Source organism: Zalophus californianus, chromosome 1 (assembly GCF_009762305.2).
Source record: "Zalophus californianus isolate mZalCal1 chromosome 1, mZalCal1.pri.v2, whole genome shotgun sequence".
NCBI classification, from domain to species: domain Eukaryota; kingdom Metazoa; phylum Chordata; class Mammalia; order Carnivora; family Otariidae; genus Zalophus; species Zalophus californianus.
In genome coordinates this window covers 211,440,984-211,454,662 of record NC_045595.1, presented here as the reverse complement: position 1 = coordinate 211,454,662, position 13,679 = coordinate 211,440,984, and the positions used below count along the sequence as shown (strand labels likewise).

Sequence of the window (13,679 nt, the reverse complement as noted above, 5' to 3'; positions counted from 1 at the left end):
AGTCCCACACCCCTGAGGTTGAAAAGCCCCGGACTCCCAGCCGCCACAGTTCAGTGGACCTCAGTGGCCTGTGCCTTCCTTTCACGGAGCCAGCACTCACTCGGGGCGCCCCCATGTCTCCAGGACTCAAAGGGAAGAGGTGTGGTTGTGCGAGCAGCTCCGAGCTGGGGGTGGGCCTCCAGGGCCGCTGGTCCCGAGGGCTGCTCAGGCACCTGCGTGTAAAGTTTGGCTTTGACAACCGGGAGATACGGATCGCTCTGAGCTGTCGGTTCCCGATGGAAACTGACAGCTGCGGGCAGACTCTGACCACCAGCGGTCAACATCGGGACTATTACTTACTGCCTGTAGGAATGAAAACTGTAACTCTGGAGGGAGTAAGAACACAGCCCATTAGCAAGTAGAAATCGTCCCACTTATTTAACTCAGTTGCAGCCAGCTTCCTCCTCTTGCTTCCGGGGACTCTCTGGCAGGATTCGGCCCCATCTCCGTATGTGATGTGTGCAACACACTTGGCGTCTGGGTGGATGACCGGGACGAGGTACCTCCCTTCCCGGAGTGGGCCGGGTGTGGTGCTGACCCAGGCTGCCGTTCTTCCGGCCACCTGCTTGGGAGGCAGCAAAGTCAACACCACCTGGGACTGAATTCTGGCTCCGCCACTTGCTCACCGTGTGACTTGTTCCTTTTGTTTCTTTTTATCTGTGAAATGGGGAAACAGTAGCCTCCCAGAGCTGCTCCTAGGGCTTAAATGGGCCAATACACACAAAGGCCTTGGAACAGTGCCTGGCACACGGTAAGGGATCTATTATGATTCTGCCGAGTCATTCCTCAGGATCCCTCTTGAGGTTTAAAAACATACAGGTGCCAGGGTCAACCCGAGAGAGCCCGACTCGTACGTGTGCAGTTGGACCCAGGCATCAGTGGCGCGGGAGACCCCAGAGGGCAGGGTCTGATGCAAATCCTCAGCAGGAGTCCTCGGGGACCGACCGGGGGCTGCCACGCGCCGTGGCTACCACGCGCCGTGACCACCACGGAGCACTCGGTCAACCTATTTCAGCCACAGTTCTGGCCCACCAAGCCACACCACCCTGCTAGCTCTGTTCCCAGCCATGCGCCATGTCCTCCCAATCCTGTGACCATATCCTCAAACCCAGGACGGGAAGCCGATCATCTTCATCTTGGAATTCCACACACAAAAAGGTCGTGTGGCGAGTCCGGCCACCCCTAGGGACTCTGAAGTCATTATTTGCGAGGAAGCTCATTATCAGTATCATCCATTGCGGGCAATTCGGTTTTATTCTGCCATCTTCCCGATAATCAGCATAAAACCAATCATCTGCATACCTTTCACATCCAAGTCAGGTAACAATGCAATGTTTTTTGTTTTTGTTTTTAAAGATTTTATTTATTTATTTGACAGAGAAGGACACAGCGAGAGAGGGAACACAAGCAGTGGGGGTGGCAGAGGGAGAAGCAGGCTTCCCGCGGAGCAGGGAGCCCGATGCGGGGCTCGATCCCAGGACCCTGGGACCATGACCTGAGCCGAAGGCAGACGCTTAATGACTGAGCCACTCAGGCGCCCCAACAATGCAATGTTTTGTCCTCAGTCACACTGTCCATGAAATCGTACTGAGGAATGTATGTTATTAAGAGTCTACACAGTTCATATTAAGCTCACCCTACGGTACTGAGAAGAAAGGGGCTCCACAGACAGGCTCTGGGCGAGGAGGGTAAACCTCTCTGACCTCAGCCAGCCCATCCCTAGAACGGGAGAACCTGCCTCCCGTGAGGCTCACCACAACCTAGGGAACCAAGTCCTGAGATGTCCTCAACCCTCCTGCCTCACGGGCCCCTCTCTCCTTGAAAATCACAGGGCCAAGAACTCCCCTGCCTGCCACCCCCTCCCCACCTCACCCCCCCTGCAGCATTTACTGGTGAACTGGGGCTGGGACGCACATCGCTGTGGGGAGAGAAAACAGGCCTTCCCTCCTGGAGCCTCATGGACCACGGGGGGCTCTGCGGCTCCTCCCACCTGCTTCTGCTTCTTCCATGCTTCTCTGGCTGCAAAGCCGAGCACCGAACAATGGGAGGGCAAGGTGCAGCGCCCATTACGGGCCAGGAGGGGTGACCGCCTTCTGCTCTGCTCCAGGGCATGCCCTGGTATCTAACCCGCTTATCTCCGGCTCCCTTCCTGGTGGAAATTCCCCCACCTATATCCCTGCTCAGGCACACCAACGTCACTTCCTTTGGGCTGGCCTGAGTACAAATGTTTGGAGAGTCTGTCTTTCCCATTTTGTGCAACTTCTGATGCTGATGAGAGGACGGGCTGCACGCGTTCCCCTCCTGGGCCGATGGCTGGCAGTCCCTGGGACGTGCATTTCAGGCCCTACCCGGGCTCCAAGTGGCTCCTTGTGGGGTATCCGCAGCCACAGGAAGGCAGCACGATGCTCTCTCCCCTGGTGGGGGGGGGGGGTCTCCCCAGCCGAGGTTCCAGGCCAGCCACAGGCTGCACGTCTCCACGAGAATATATGAATCTAAGAAGCGTGTTTTCCTTTAATCCTCCCCTCAGAGAAACGCTTCGACGCCAAAATTAAAGTGACTCAGATTCTGTTAACATTTTTAAACTACAGAAGTAAAATAAGCAAAACAAAGACAAAGGGGGAAAAAAAGTAATGCTATGGCTGTATCTTGGCAGGAAGGTGCGAAGAATTACACCATTCGCCTTAAGTTTTTAAGATGCCTAGAAACATAATTAACTGTGCGACCGCTGTCTGTCTCCACCGAGTGACTCTCACCCACTGTCTTCAGCGGCCGGGACCCACCCCCGCCGCCCGTCTGACTCGCCCCACCTTTGATCTACTTACACCCCCAGACTGGCCTTACCTTGGCCAGAGCAGCATATGCGAGTCCCAAGATTCCGTTCCACTTGATCCCAGGCAGAAAGAAATTCTCTGACTCGAAGATAGTGGCGATGTTCACAAGAAATGAGCTATTGAAGCCCTTCGGGATGGTGACAACGTCCTCCCCGACGAAGCCGGTCCAGCTCCCTTGCGTGTACTTGACCGTGACGTCAAAGCCCTTGGAGTGGTAGGTACTGGACCTGGAGAAGGAAAAGCCAAGGCCCGGTCTGCATCTGTGCGTCTGCGTTCGGACCAGCCTGGCCCTCTGGCTTTGCGGGGACCCTGCACTGCCCGGTGACACAGCGAGGGGCCTGGGGTCCAGAGTCACATGCACAACCAACGTGACAAATCAAGACCAGCACCACACCTTCCTCCTCAGCGCCCGCATTTCCTCCTGATGTCACAGGCTCCCTCTCCAGGCTGTCTCCAATGCCACGCTCATACCAAGATACGGGGTACAGATAGTGGTACGAGTCCCTGTGACACCATCCGCAGTCCTATGTGCATATGGCCCTACGGGTAAGAGCTACTCCAACAGAGCAACGTGAAGGAGGTCAGACCAAGGGCAGGGCAGATGAGAATCCTGCCCTGAGGCTTTCAGAGACAAGAGTGTAAAACAAATACATGAAATTCCAATCTAGGCAGTGATAAAGAGTGGAAGCACTCCCCAGGGAATAAAGTGGGGCAGTGACCTGGCAGTCACCCAGGCCTCTCCAGTGCAGCCACATCTGTGTGGGACCCGCGTAAAGACAATGAGCCCCGTGGGGAAGACGTTCCGGACGAAGGACAGCAGGTGTCAAGGCCCTGGGGTGTCCGAACCTATGAGGTAATTCTTACACCCACCCGAGTTTTGAAAACTCTGAATTAGAGGAAGGGACCCAGAGAATGTCTCTAGGCAAATATGTGAGCATCCAAACTACACTCACCCTAGGAAAACTGTCAAATTCCTGAGAGAGGTTATCAATTCACCAAGCAAATCATTGTCAAGTGCTCCCGTTTGCCTCAGGTTTTCATTCACTATTTTCACATTAAGCCTCTGAACACCAAGTCTTTGCTGCACGATTGCCTGAACTAGTGCAGTCTTGCCTGGGGTCCGGAAGGAAGTTAAGTCAGAGGTGGTATGACCTCTTCTTTGGGAGGCACACCTCTTAAGCTTTAAATACGTTAACAGTCTTTAATTCAGTAAACTGCACTTCTGAGCATCTGATCCTAAGGAAATACCCATGACGCAGACGGAGATTCAGGGACAAAGACGCTCCTTGTTTTACTGAAAATAGCAAACAGTTGGAAACAACCTAAATGCCCAGGAAAAAGGGAACTATTCAGTAAAATTATAGTGCATCTCGATGATGGAATATTATGTAGCACCAAAGAATGCTATTTACAAAGTCATTTTCAATGACACAGAAATAAGGGGGAAGAAAACATTCAGTGGCTCCCTCTGGGTGGTGGGGTTTGGGAGGGAGACTCTCCCTTTTGGTTAGGCCCATCTAGAGTTTCTGCAAACATAGCTTTTATAATCAGGAAAAAGAAGCGATTCTTGGGGCGCTTGGGTGGCTCAGTTGGTGAAGCATCTGCCTCCGGCTCAGATGATCCCAGGGTCCTGGGATAGAGCCCTGCGTCAGGCTCCCTGCTGAGTAGGGAGTCTGCTTCTCCCTCTGCCCCTCCCCCTGCCTGTGCGCTCTTGTCTGTCAAATAAATAAATAACATTTTAAAAAAGTAAATTAAAAAAGAAAAAAAATTAAAAAAGAAATAAGTGATTCTTAAAACGTCTGGCAGACACATTTTGGAGATACCTGATTTATGCGAACTTTGTAATGGGATACAAAATATGGAGACTGCTTAATTTTAGTTTTTACCATCTTAGCTCGCTCTGCCACGATCTTAAAGGGACAGCAGCATTAGGAGACTACCTCGTGTGCGCGTGTCTCCTGGCAAGGGCAAACACAGAGTGAAAGGGGACGGGTCCGGGCACATGGAGCGCCGGGGGGCCGCCCATCAGAGGTCACACAGGCGCGGCAGTCGGTCACTGAAACAGGGCACCTGGAGGGTTGCTATAATCCCACGTTTACCACCAGCACCAGGTCAGTCGTACCTGCTGCAAAACAGGGGCTGTACACATTTACAGTGAACAGCAACGAAAATACTGCATTTGGCCCATTTGGGGTCAGTCCTCAAGTGCACAAATATGCCGCCGCTAACAGAAAAGGCTATTTTATTTTAATAAATTTTTTTTTAAAGATTTATTTATTTATTTATTTGACAGAGAGAGACAGCGACAGAGGGAACACGAGCAGGGGGAGTGGGAGAGGGAGAAGCAGGCTTCCCGCGGAGCAGGGAGCCCGATGCGGGGCCCGATCCCAGGACCCTGGGATCATGACCTGAGCCGAAGGCAGACGCTTAACGACTGAGCCACCCAGGCGCCCCAGAAAAGGCTATTTTGAAATGCGTAGAGAATAGGATCCAGTCCAGGCTCAGCACGCTTTTGCTGTCCAGGGCTAAGAAAAACAAGTTTTACCTTTTGCGGGTCCCATGATCTCTGTTACACCTCCCCAGCTCTGCAGTATAATGACAAAGCAGCTACAGAGGATACTTAACAAACGGGCACTGTTGTAGTCTAATAACGTTTTATTAACAGAAAGAGCAGGTTGGATGTAGCCTGTGGGCCCTCGTCTGCCAACTCCTGACCTCAGAGATTAGTTCTCTCCCCAACACAGCCTAAAGAACCATTGCTTTGTTTGTAGAAGTTGTTTTATTTTTGCGCTGTGCAGTCTATAGAACGCTCATTAAAACCTGCTAATGTCTAAGAGCCTGAAGCAGCTTCTTGGTTGTATATAGCGTGTTTCCTACACTACCCTGACCAGCTCGTTCGCCCCTCACGGGGGGAGCATTCTGGATATGTCGGTGCCACCTACAGGGATGAGAGGCCGTTGATATTACACGGCCCAGGTTCAACCACTAGTTCAACCGCTCAGCTGTGTGACACCAGGCCAGGTTATTTAACCTCTCTGTCCTCTAAGCCCTCAGCTGAAAAAGGGAGACCATGTAGTACCCCCTCTCATGGGGTTAATTCTGAAGACCAAGAGAGTGAACTCTGGAAAGCGTTTAGAACAAAACCCTGGGACACAGCAGGTGCGCAAAACAAAAAACAAAAAAAAAATACAATACAAAAAAACCAAAACAGCTGCTACTATTAAAATTATCCAAACACTTGCTGTCTTTATTCAATCTATGAACTACTACTAGAAAGTATGAGAATGTTTTTTTCCTGGGGCGCCTGGGTGGCTCAGTCGGTGGAGTGTCCCAGCTCTTGCTTTTGGCTCAGGTCGTGATCTCAGGGTCATGGGATGGAGCCCTAAGTGGGGCTCCGTGCTCAGCAGGGAGCCTGCTTGGGATTCTCTCTCCCTGTCTACCCCTCCCCCGCTCGCATATGCATGCGTGCGCTCTCAAAAAATTTAAATAAATCTTTAAAAAAATGTTTTTTCCCTGAAAATGCTCCCATAGAGTTACTCTAACTGAATGTCCACAACAGTCTCATTTGGAAGTCCAGCCAACCCCACCGAAAGGGGCAAGTCTGTCACAGGACTTGGTTAAGGGGGTCAGGGGTGGGGGTGGGGTCTTCTTGGTTTCTAAAGGCAGAGTTCTCCCGAGTCCCAGCACTGTCCAACAGAACGGGCTGCCATGACGGAAACAGTACGTATCTACGCTGGTTAATATGGCAGCCGCAGGTGCACTGAGTGCTAAAACACAATTACACGGCGACTGAAGAAGTAAGCTTATTTCATCTAATATTATATAATTTAAGTAGCCACATGTGGCTAGCGGCTTCCCTTGTAGAAAGCATAATTCTAGATAATGCGAGAAAAAAGTAAAAGCATACTCTGAACTCCTTGAACTAAGCCTCAAAGGGCAAAAACCCCAGTGATGAATTGTAAGTAACTCTGAAGGGTATCGATGTAGTTTCCAGCACTTAAAAAAAAAAAAAAAAAAGTGTTCCTCCATCTTCGTGCTCTAACATCCTACTTGTTGGCACTAAAATGCTTTGGCTCTCAACTGCTCTGCACATTTATTACCTATACTGAGAAAGAACCCCAGACTGGCTCGTCCTGCGGCATCCATTCTGGGTGCTCAGGAACAGCAATCAATCAGGGAGGCAGGTAGCCAGGAAAAAGTCCACTCACAGCAATAAAATCACTTTGAACCAAGTTCAAGAGGCATTCTGCCTCTGATAAGTGTTAAGGAAACACAGGAGCGAAAGGTGAAATCAATGAACAGGGGAGAAAAGAGCCACAGAACATTTTATTATTTTAAAAGAAACCCGCTATTGTTTTCGGAGGACATAAAAAGAGAAGGTGGAAGGGCGTAACTGCAAAGAGTCGAGCCCTGGGTTCCGCTCTGGTTCTCTGAAGCCACCCCAGTGCAGCCAGGGGCTCTTCTGCATTTTGAGGGGAGGCTGTAACCTACCTTTGGGGTTGTCAGACTGGCCCAAGTTGACCAGATACCATGCCCCTTCTCTGCTAAGGGTCTGGAAGTGATCAGACCAGAGCGGATGGGGCCACTCATAGCCCAGAGGCCGCTCGACCAGCCCGCCCTCCCTGGAGGTTCATCAACACGCTCAACAATGGCCAACGTTCGTGGGCTCCAACAGTCCCCTCCGGGACCAGCAGACAATGGGCAGGCTTGGAAAACAATCTAAGTCATCAGGCACAAGTATTGGCCATCATCACAAGGAGAGATGAGGCATTTCTCAGGGGTCTCGGGGGTCCAGCTCAGCATCCTTAAGGTCAGCCGGTAACTCCCTAACATCCGAACACTACTTACAAGCATCAGTTGAGGAAAAGGAACTGCTCCCTTTGCCACAACTACTCTGTGGACCTTTACCCCAGATGGGAGTATGGGAGGAGGAGACAGTTTAATTTCCCCTGAATAGTTTAGTAGAAGGTCAGGGGAATGACTATATTGGATCTTTAATCAAGCCAACTGGCTGGAGGCTATTTTATTGGCTAAAAATGAAGTCCGTCTAAGGAAATACACAATCTTCTTTTGCCATGTAGAAATTCACTGGAGCATTCACCACCATGGAAAGAGGGCCTCTGATGGGAAGAAGCTACACAAGTCATTAATGGTAGCCTGACGGCTCATCCCATAATCAAAGAGCTCTTGTCAAAGAACCCAAAGCCAAATCTCCAATTACCGGGAAATGTTTCAGGAAGCATTAAACCTGAATATCCAAAGACTGGGGGACTTGAATCAGAGGCTGACAAACCCAACCAGAAACCTTATCCTAACTAGGGGAGATCAGAGGCACAAGCAAACACAGAAACATCATAGGGCAGGGAGCTCCATCTCGGAAAAGAACCCTTTGTCAGAAATTGAGAAGGGAAGTGAGAACGTTCTCTTGGCTTCCATTAAATATGGAGATGGAAAGCATACACCTTAGGCCAATGGAAAGTCAGCTGAAAGCAATACGCAAATCAGTAATACATACTTCACACAGAAAATGTTCCTATCTTCACATTAAATCTGTGCTTGGGGCGCCTGGGTGGCTCAGTCGGTGAAGCGTCTGCCTTCGGCTCAGGTCATGATCCCGGGATCCCGGGGTCCCGGGGTTGAGCCTGCGTCGGGCTCCCTGCTCCGCGGGGAGTCTGCTTCTCCCTCTCCCTCCTGCTAGTGCTCTCTCTCTCAAATAAATAAAATCTTTTTAAAATCAATCAATCAATCAATCTGTGTCAAATAGAGGCCCGTGAGAAGCACGGGATTAAAAAAACGAACAGAGGAAGGGAGAGAAAAAGTTAATGTAAATCGGAGCAGGTACTTAACCTGCAAAGCACCCACTCTTTGTAGGGATGCGGCTGATGGGGCAGAACTTGCCCCAAACTCAGAAATGTGACGCTTCCCATCTGATTCAGCTAAGAAGAAACCTGACAGCCCTACAGAAGAATAGCTCTCTTAAACGGAAAGCCAGAGGCCCAAGATGTCAGTGACATCTTATGGGTCCTAAGTACATTTCAGCAACACCTATTAACAAAGAAAGTGGGCTGACGTTGACAGAGCCTGGGGCTTCCCCTGCCCACTGGTAGGTTCTGTTATTTCTCTATGTGCTCACACATGGGGAGCCCAGGAGAACCCTGAGTGCTCAGAAAGCTGGTAGGGAACCCTCAGCCCTCTCATGGAGTTAGCAGGAGGGAAGGCTCCAGTCGTCCCCACGAGTTTTCCCATTAAACCAGGCTCAGTGTTTAAGTATGAAAAACAGGAACATCGGCCACCTGACCACAAGCCTGACCAGCATGGTGAGCAGGTAAGTTGGAAAGACGTGTTCTGGGGCGCCTGGGTGACTCAGTCGGTTGGGCATCCGACTGTTGATTTTGGTTCAGGTCATGATCTCAGGGTCCTGGCATCGAGCCCCGCGTCGGGCTCCATGCTCAGTCAGCGGGGAGTCTGCTTGAGATTCTCTCTCCCTATGCCCCTCCCCACCGCTTGCCCTCTAAGAGATAAATAAATCTTAAAAAAGAAAGAAAGAAAGAAAGAGAGAGAGAGAAAGAAAGACCTGTCCTACTGGAGCCTGAGACAGAACCACTGTTCAACCAAACCATGAACAAAGTAGGAAGTAATTAAGACACTGGGAGCCTACAGTCCAAATATCATACACATATTCACTGGCATCGTACACAGTATTTGTAACGTTGACTATGACTCACCCTCAAATGTTTCAGTAACTACGTGGCAAAAGCGTGACTGGCTGCAAAGTGCTGTTGGTCTTTATCGACCCCTGGCTGTGGGTGTTTGCCAAAGAAATGCGGTTCACCCACGAGGAAGGTAATACTCATCCATAGGGTTAAATCAGCACACTTGACTCTAACGTGACTATACACATCTCTCGAACTTTGGCTCTGCTCTGTCTCATGCGTCTGCAGATCCGCGATGAAAGACAACTACGCGGAAAAACCACTAAAGATACGGCCAAGCCTCAAGCATGCGTGTTCTGAGCCCCATGGCATGTGTGGGGACGCTGGGTACCTATGGGGACCACTGCCCTACAGTGGGAAAGACGGAGGACTAGGATTGCTTTGCCACCAAAGTAACATTTTTTTACGCACTCTGAATACACATTGCATTTTCCAGAAATGCAACTAAATTAGGGGAAGGTGGTACTTTTGGGGGGAAACTTTACCAAGATTCTTCACCTACCTGGAAAATCACATCACCAACCCAAGCTGCTGTGGGGGTCTGAGTCTACTTCGACCCCCTTCTATCAGTCTGCCCTGGGTGCTGCAAGCCCCCCGGGACGCTCACGGCCCCCCCACTGCAGACGACCCAGAGCATGCACACATCAAGGTCCTGACTACTGTTCCCCTGCCTGACCTCTTCATTCTCCCAAGCACCACAGTAGGGCGTCTAGACTTAGGTACGTAGGCAAGTGATGCTACCTTTGCATTTCATTCAGGGCATTACAGGGTACCGGCTACAAGGACGGGGTGCCGGGGCTGACGGTCTGAGAACTGCTAACCTAGAAGCTGGAACCTGGACAAGTATCTTCCCCTCCTGGACCTCCCGTGCGACATGAGTAAGATCAAGGTCAGGACCAACCCGAAGCTCTGCTCCATGACGAAGCAGTCCAGAGTGAGCAGCCTGGGGATGGGCGGCCGTTGCGGGGGCAGAGAACGTGGACGGACCACCCATCAGAACGGGGAGGGGCAGAGGGTAGCCCCCCGCCCCCTGCACACAAACAGAAACAGCCCTGCCCCCACTGCACATGTCCCTGGCCGGGAAGTTCACCCGGAATGTCAATGATGAAACGGTTATCAATACACTGAGTTACACACTAAGCTGCAGGCTCTTCGGAGACCACACCTCTTGTACCGCAAAATAGAGACCAAGATGCACTCCCGGGAGAAGACAGACGGGCACTCCTCCCACACGGGGCAAGCTAGGCTGCCTTGTTAAAGTTGCCTGCAATTTCCAGAAGCTTCCCAGTCGTTCTTTTCCCCTAGCGAGAGTTGGGGGTTTGTTCCCTGGAACAGAGACTGTGGATGAGGCAAGTGAGCAGGGAGTTTAATGGGGCCGCTCTGAGAAAGCAAACCATGTCAGCTTATTCGTTTTATCTGTTTGAGTTTCAATTGGAGGGTCACAAACACAGATGTGAAAGTAACACGTGCATCTGGAAGGCAGGGCTCTGGCCCAACGGGCTCCCCGGGAGCCGAACGCCACCGCGAGGCCCTGGCGGCTGTGTCCGGAGCCCACCCCTGGCTCCCCGAGGCCCAGACCATGCAGACACAGCCGTCCGGGCTCCACTCCGGTCTCACATCCCCGCCCTGCGACAGAGGTGCGGGGCCCGGTCCCAGGTCTCAGTGCTTTGTGCTCCTTCCTACGTGAGCCACAGATTCCTCGCACCAGAAACCCTGCTCCCACAGAAGTGGTTTCGATGAGCCACACCGTGACCACTACTGAACTTCCAAGAACCCAGGCGCTGCCCAGGGCAGCCTCACGCTCACACCGAATGCCCCTCTCCCTCCGCTAGCCCACCGCCACTTCAGGACTCGAGGCCTCAATGACCATCAAAGGACTGTGTGCTCTCTGCAATCAGGTGTAACTTCACACCATCCAGCTGACTCGAAATTTCAGGAAGTAAATGTCCTAAGAACGTACCACAGCTATTAGGAGAATCCTCCTATGGATTTCCCTGGAAGGAACCCATACAGATACAGAACACACACACACCAGTCACAGACAAGTCCACCAGTCACAGAAAAACACACAACCATTCACACACACACAAGTACCTACACATACAAATGCCTACATAAACACAGATGTCTACACACAGAAATACGCACAGCCATCTTTACGTAGGCAAATTATCTACACATACGCACAAATACATACATACATGCAAATATATGCACAATCGTATACACACGAATATACACACGACCACAAACACATGCAAATACCTACACATACAAATAATCACACACATATATACAATACACACATACGCACAGATGTCTACCACAAACCTATACAAATACGCACACAATCATCTACAAGTCCACACCGACAGCTACACGTACACAAAAACATATACGTACACAGATCCCCCTTAAAACGGCAAGACTTTCGGCTTCTCCTGTTCCAGTGTATTCTTGAGCACTGGTGTGGTGCCCCGAAACCCCGCCGCGCCCAGCCACGCCCCCGCCACTCACCTCTCCGCGTCAACGTAGCCACGCCCCCGCCACTCACCTCTCCGCGTCAACGTAGCCACGCCCCCGCCACTCACCTCTCCGCGTCAACGTAGCCACGCCCCCGCCACTCACCTCTCCGCGTCAACGTAGCCACGCCCCCGCCACTCACCTCTCCGCGTCAAAGTAGCCACGCCCCCGCCACTCACCTCTCCGCGTCAAAGTAGCCACGCCCCCGCCACTCACCTCTCCGCGTCAAAGTAGCCACGCCCCCGCCACTCACCTCTCCGCGTCAAAGTAGCCACGCCCCCGCCACTCACCTCTCCGCGTCAAAGTACGAGTCTATGTAAGAGTGCGGGGCACCTGCCACGGCGAAGTTGCTGCTTCCAGTGTCAACGAGAATCTGCAGCTTTTATTTGTAAGGGGAAAAAATAGACACTATCAGGTTACTTGAATAAGGCAACACTCTTGAATAATTCTTTCAAAAACGAAGCACCAAGAACAATGTATTACTCGGAAAAAACTTGTATTGATTAGAAATTTTTTTTAAAAGCTGCTTTGAAACTGAAATCTGAACACAGTCCATTAAGAAGCTTACAGCACAGAGGGGGATCCGTTTTGCTTCAGATCTACAAGAGGCCCTTACAAGAAGCTAAATTCAGCAAAATAATGATTTCCTTTTTAAGCCACCGGCACTTGCTCCGAGGCAGAGCCCTGTCCCACCCCAGGCTGTCTCCCTGCCTTTCCAATCTCACCTGGAAATCCTGACCCGGGGTGGGGGCCCTGCCCAGGATGCCCCCAAGGCCTCCCCCTGGAAGCTGGCATTCCCTCATCTGTGCCCCACAGCACCTGGGGACACCTGTCACACGTGTCATCTCTTGGTTTTAATGACTTTGAATTTACATACAATAACAATGCAAGATCTTTGCTTTTCCACCGGTGGGCTCTGGCATGGTCTGCACCCAAAGCAAGAGACAGACATTTCTATTATTCCCAAAAGCTCGTTTCCTGCCCCCTTTCCAGGCAACCCCTCCTGTTCCTCAGAGGCAAGCACCTTCTGACTTGCTTGCCATGGACTGGACAGTATATCAACATAGGTGGGTTTGTTCTTTTGCCCGGCAGGGTAGGGGGCATCTCGCTTCTTCTGATCAACAGGTTTCTGAGCTCCTCTCCTGCAGTGATGTGTGCTGAGACTTGTCCTACAGCTGAGCAGTATTCCTCACACGGACAACGTCTGTCCTCCTCAATGGGCACTGGGGTTGCTTCTGGTTTCAGCCTTTTGGGCACAAGGCTGGTACGGATGTTCTTGTAGAACTCATTCTGTGGATGTCTGTTTCCATTGCTTTTGGGTAGATACCTAGGGCTCTAACTTGATGGGTCATAGAGTAAGTGTATTTTTAATGTTGTTTTAATTCCAAACACCTCTCCAAAGGAGACAATACCAAGTTACACTCCCACGGTCCATTGTTCCTCTGGTTCATCTGCTCCAAATCCGCCTCCAATTTGGCATCGCTGGTTGTTTTTCTGACAGCCAGTCTGGTGTGCGTGGACTGGGATCTCCTGGGGACCAGTGCCCCGAGCCACCACACTGTATGTGAATCGC

At 51.2% G+C, this 13,679-nt stretch overlaps 1 protein-coding gene across 1 annotated transcript in view; it reads right to left on the bottom strand.

Annotated features, from left to right (window-relative positions):
- BACE2 (beta-secretase 2) overlaps positions 1–13,679 on the bottom strand; it is a 91,624-nt gene that overhangs the window by 42,130 nt on the left and 35,815 nt on the right. Inside the window, exons 2-3 of the mRNA XM_027582606.2 lie at positions 12,397–12,485; positions 2,881–3,097 (exon numbers count right to left, since the gene is read on the bottom strand). Coding sequence (XP_027438407.1) covers positions 2,881–3,097; positions 12,397–12,485 — 306 coding nt within the window. The remainder of the gene's footprint in view (positions 1–2,880; positions 3,098–12,396; positions 12,486–13,679) is intronic.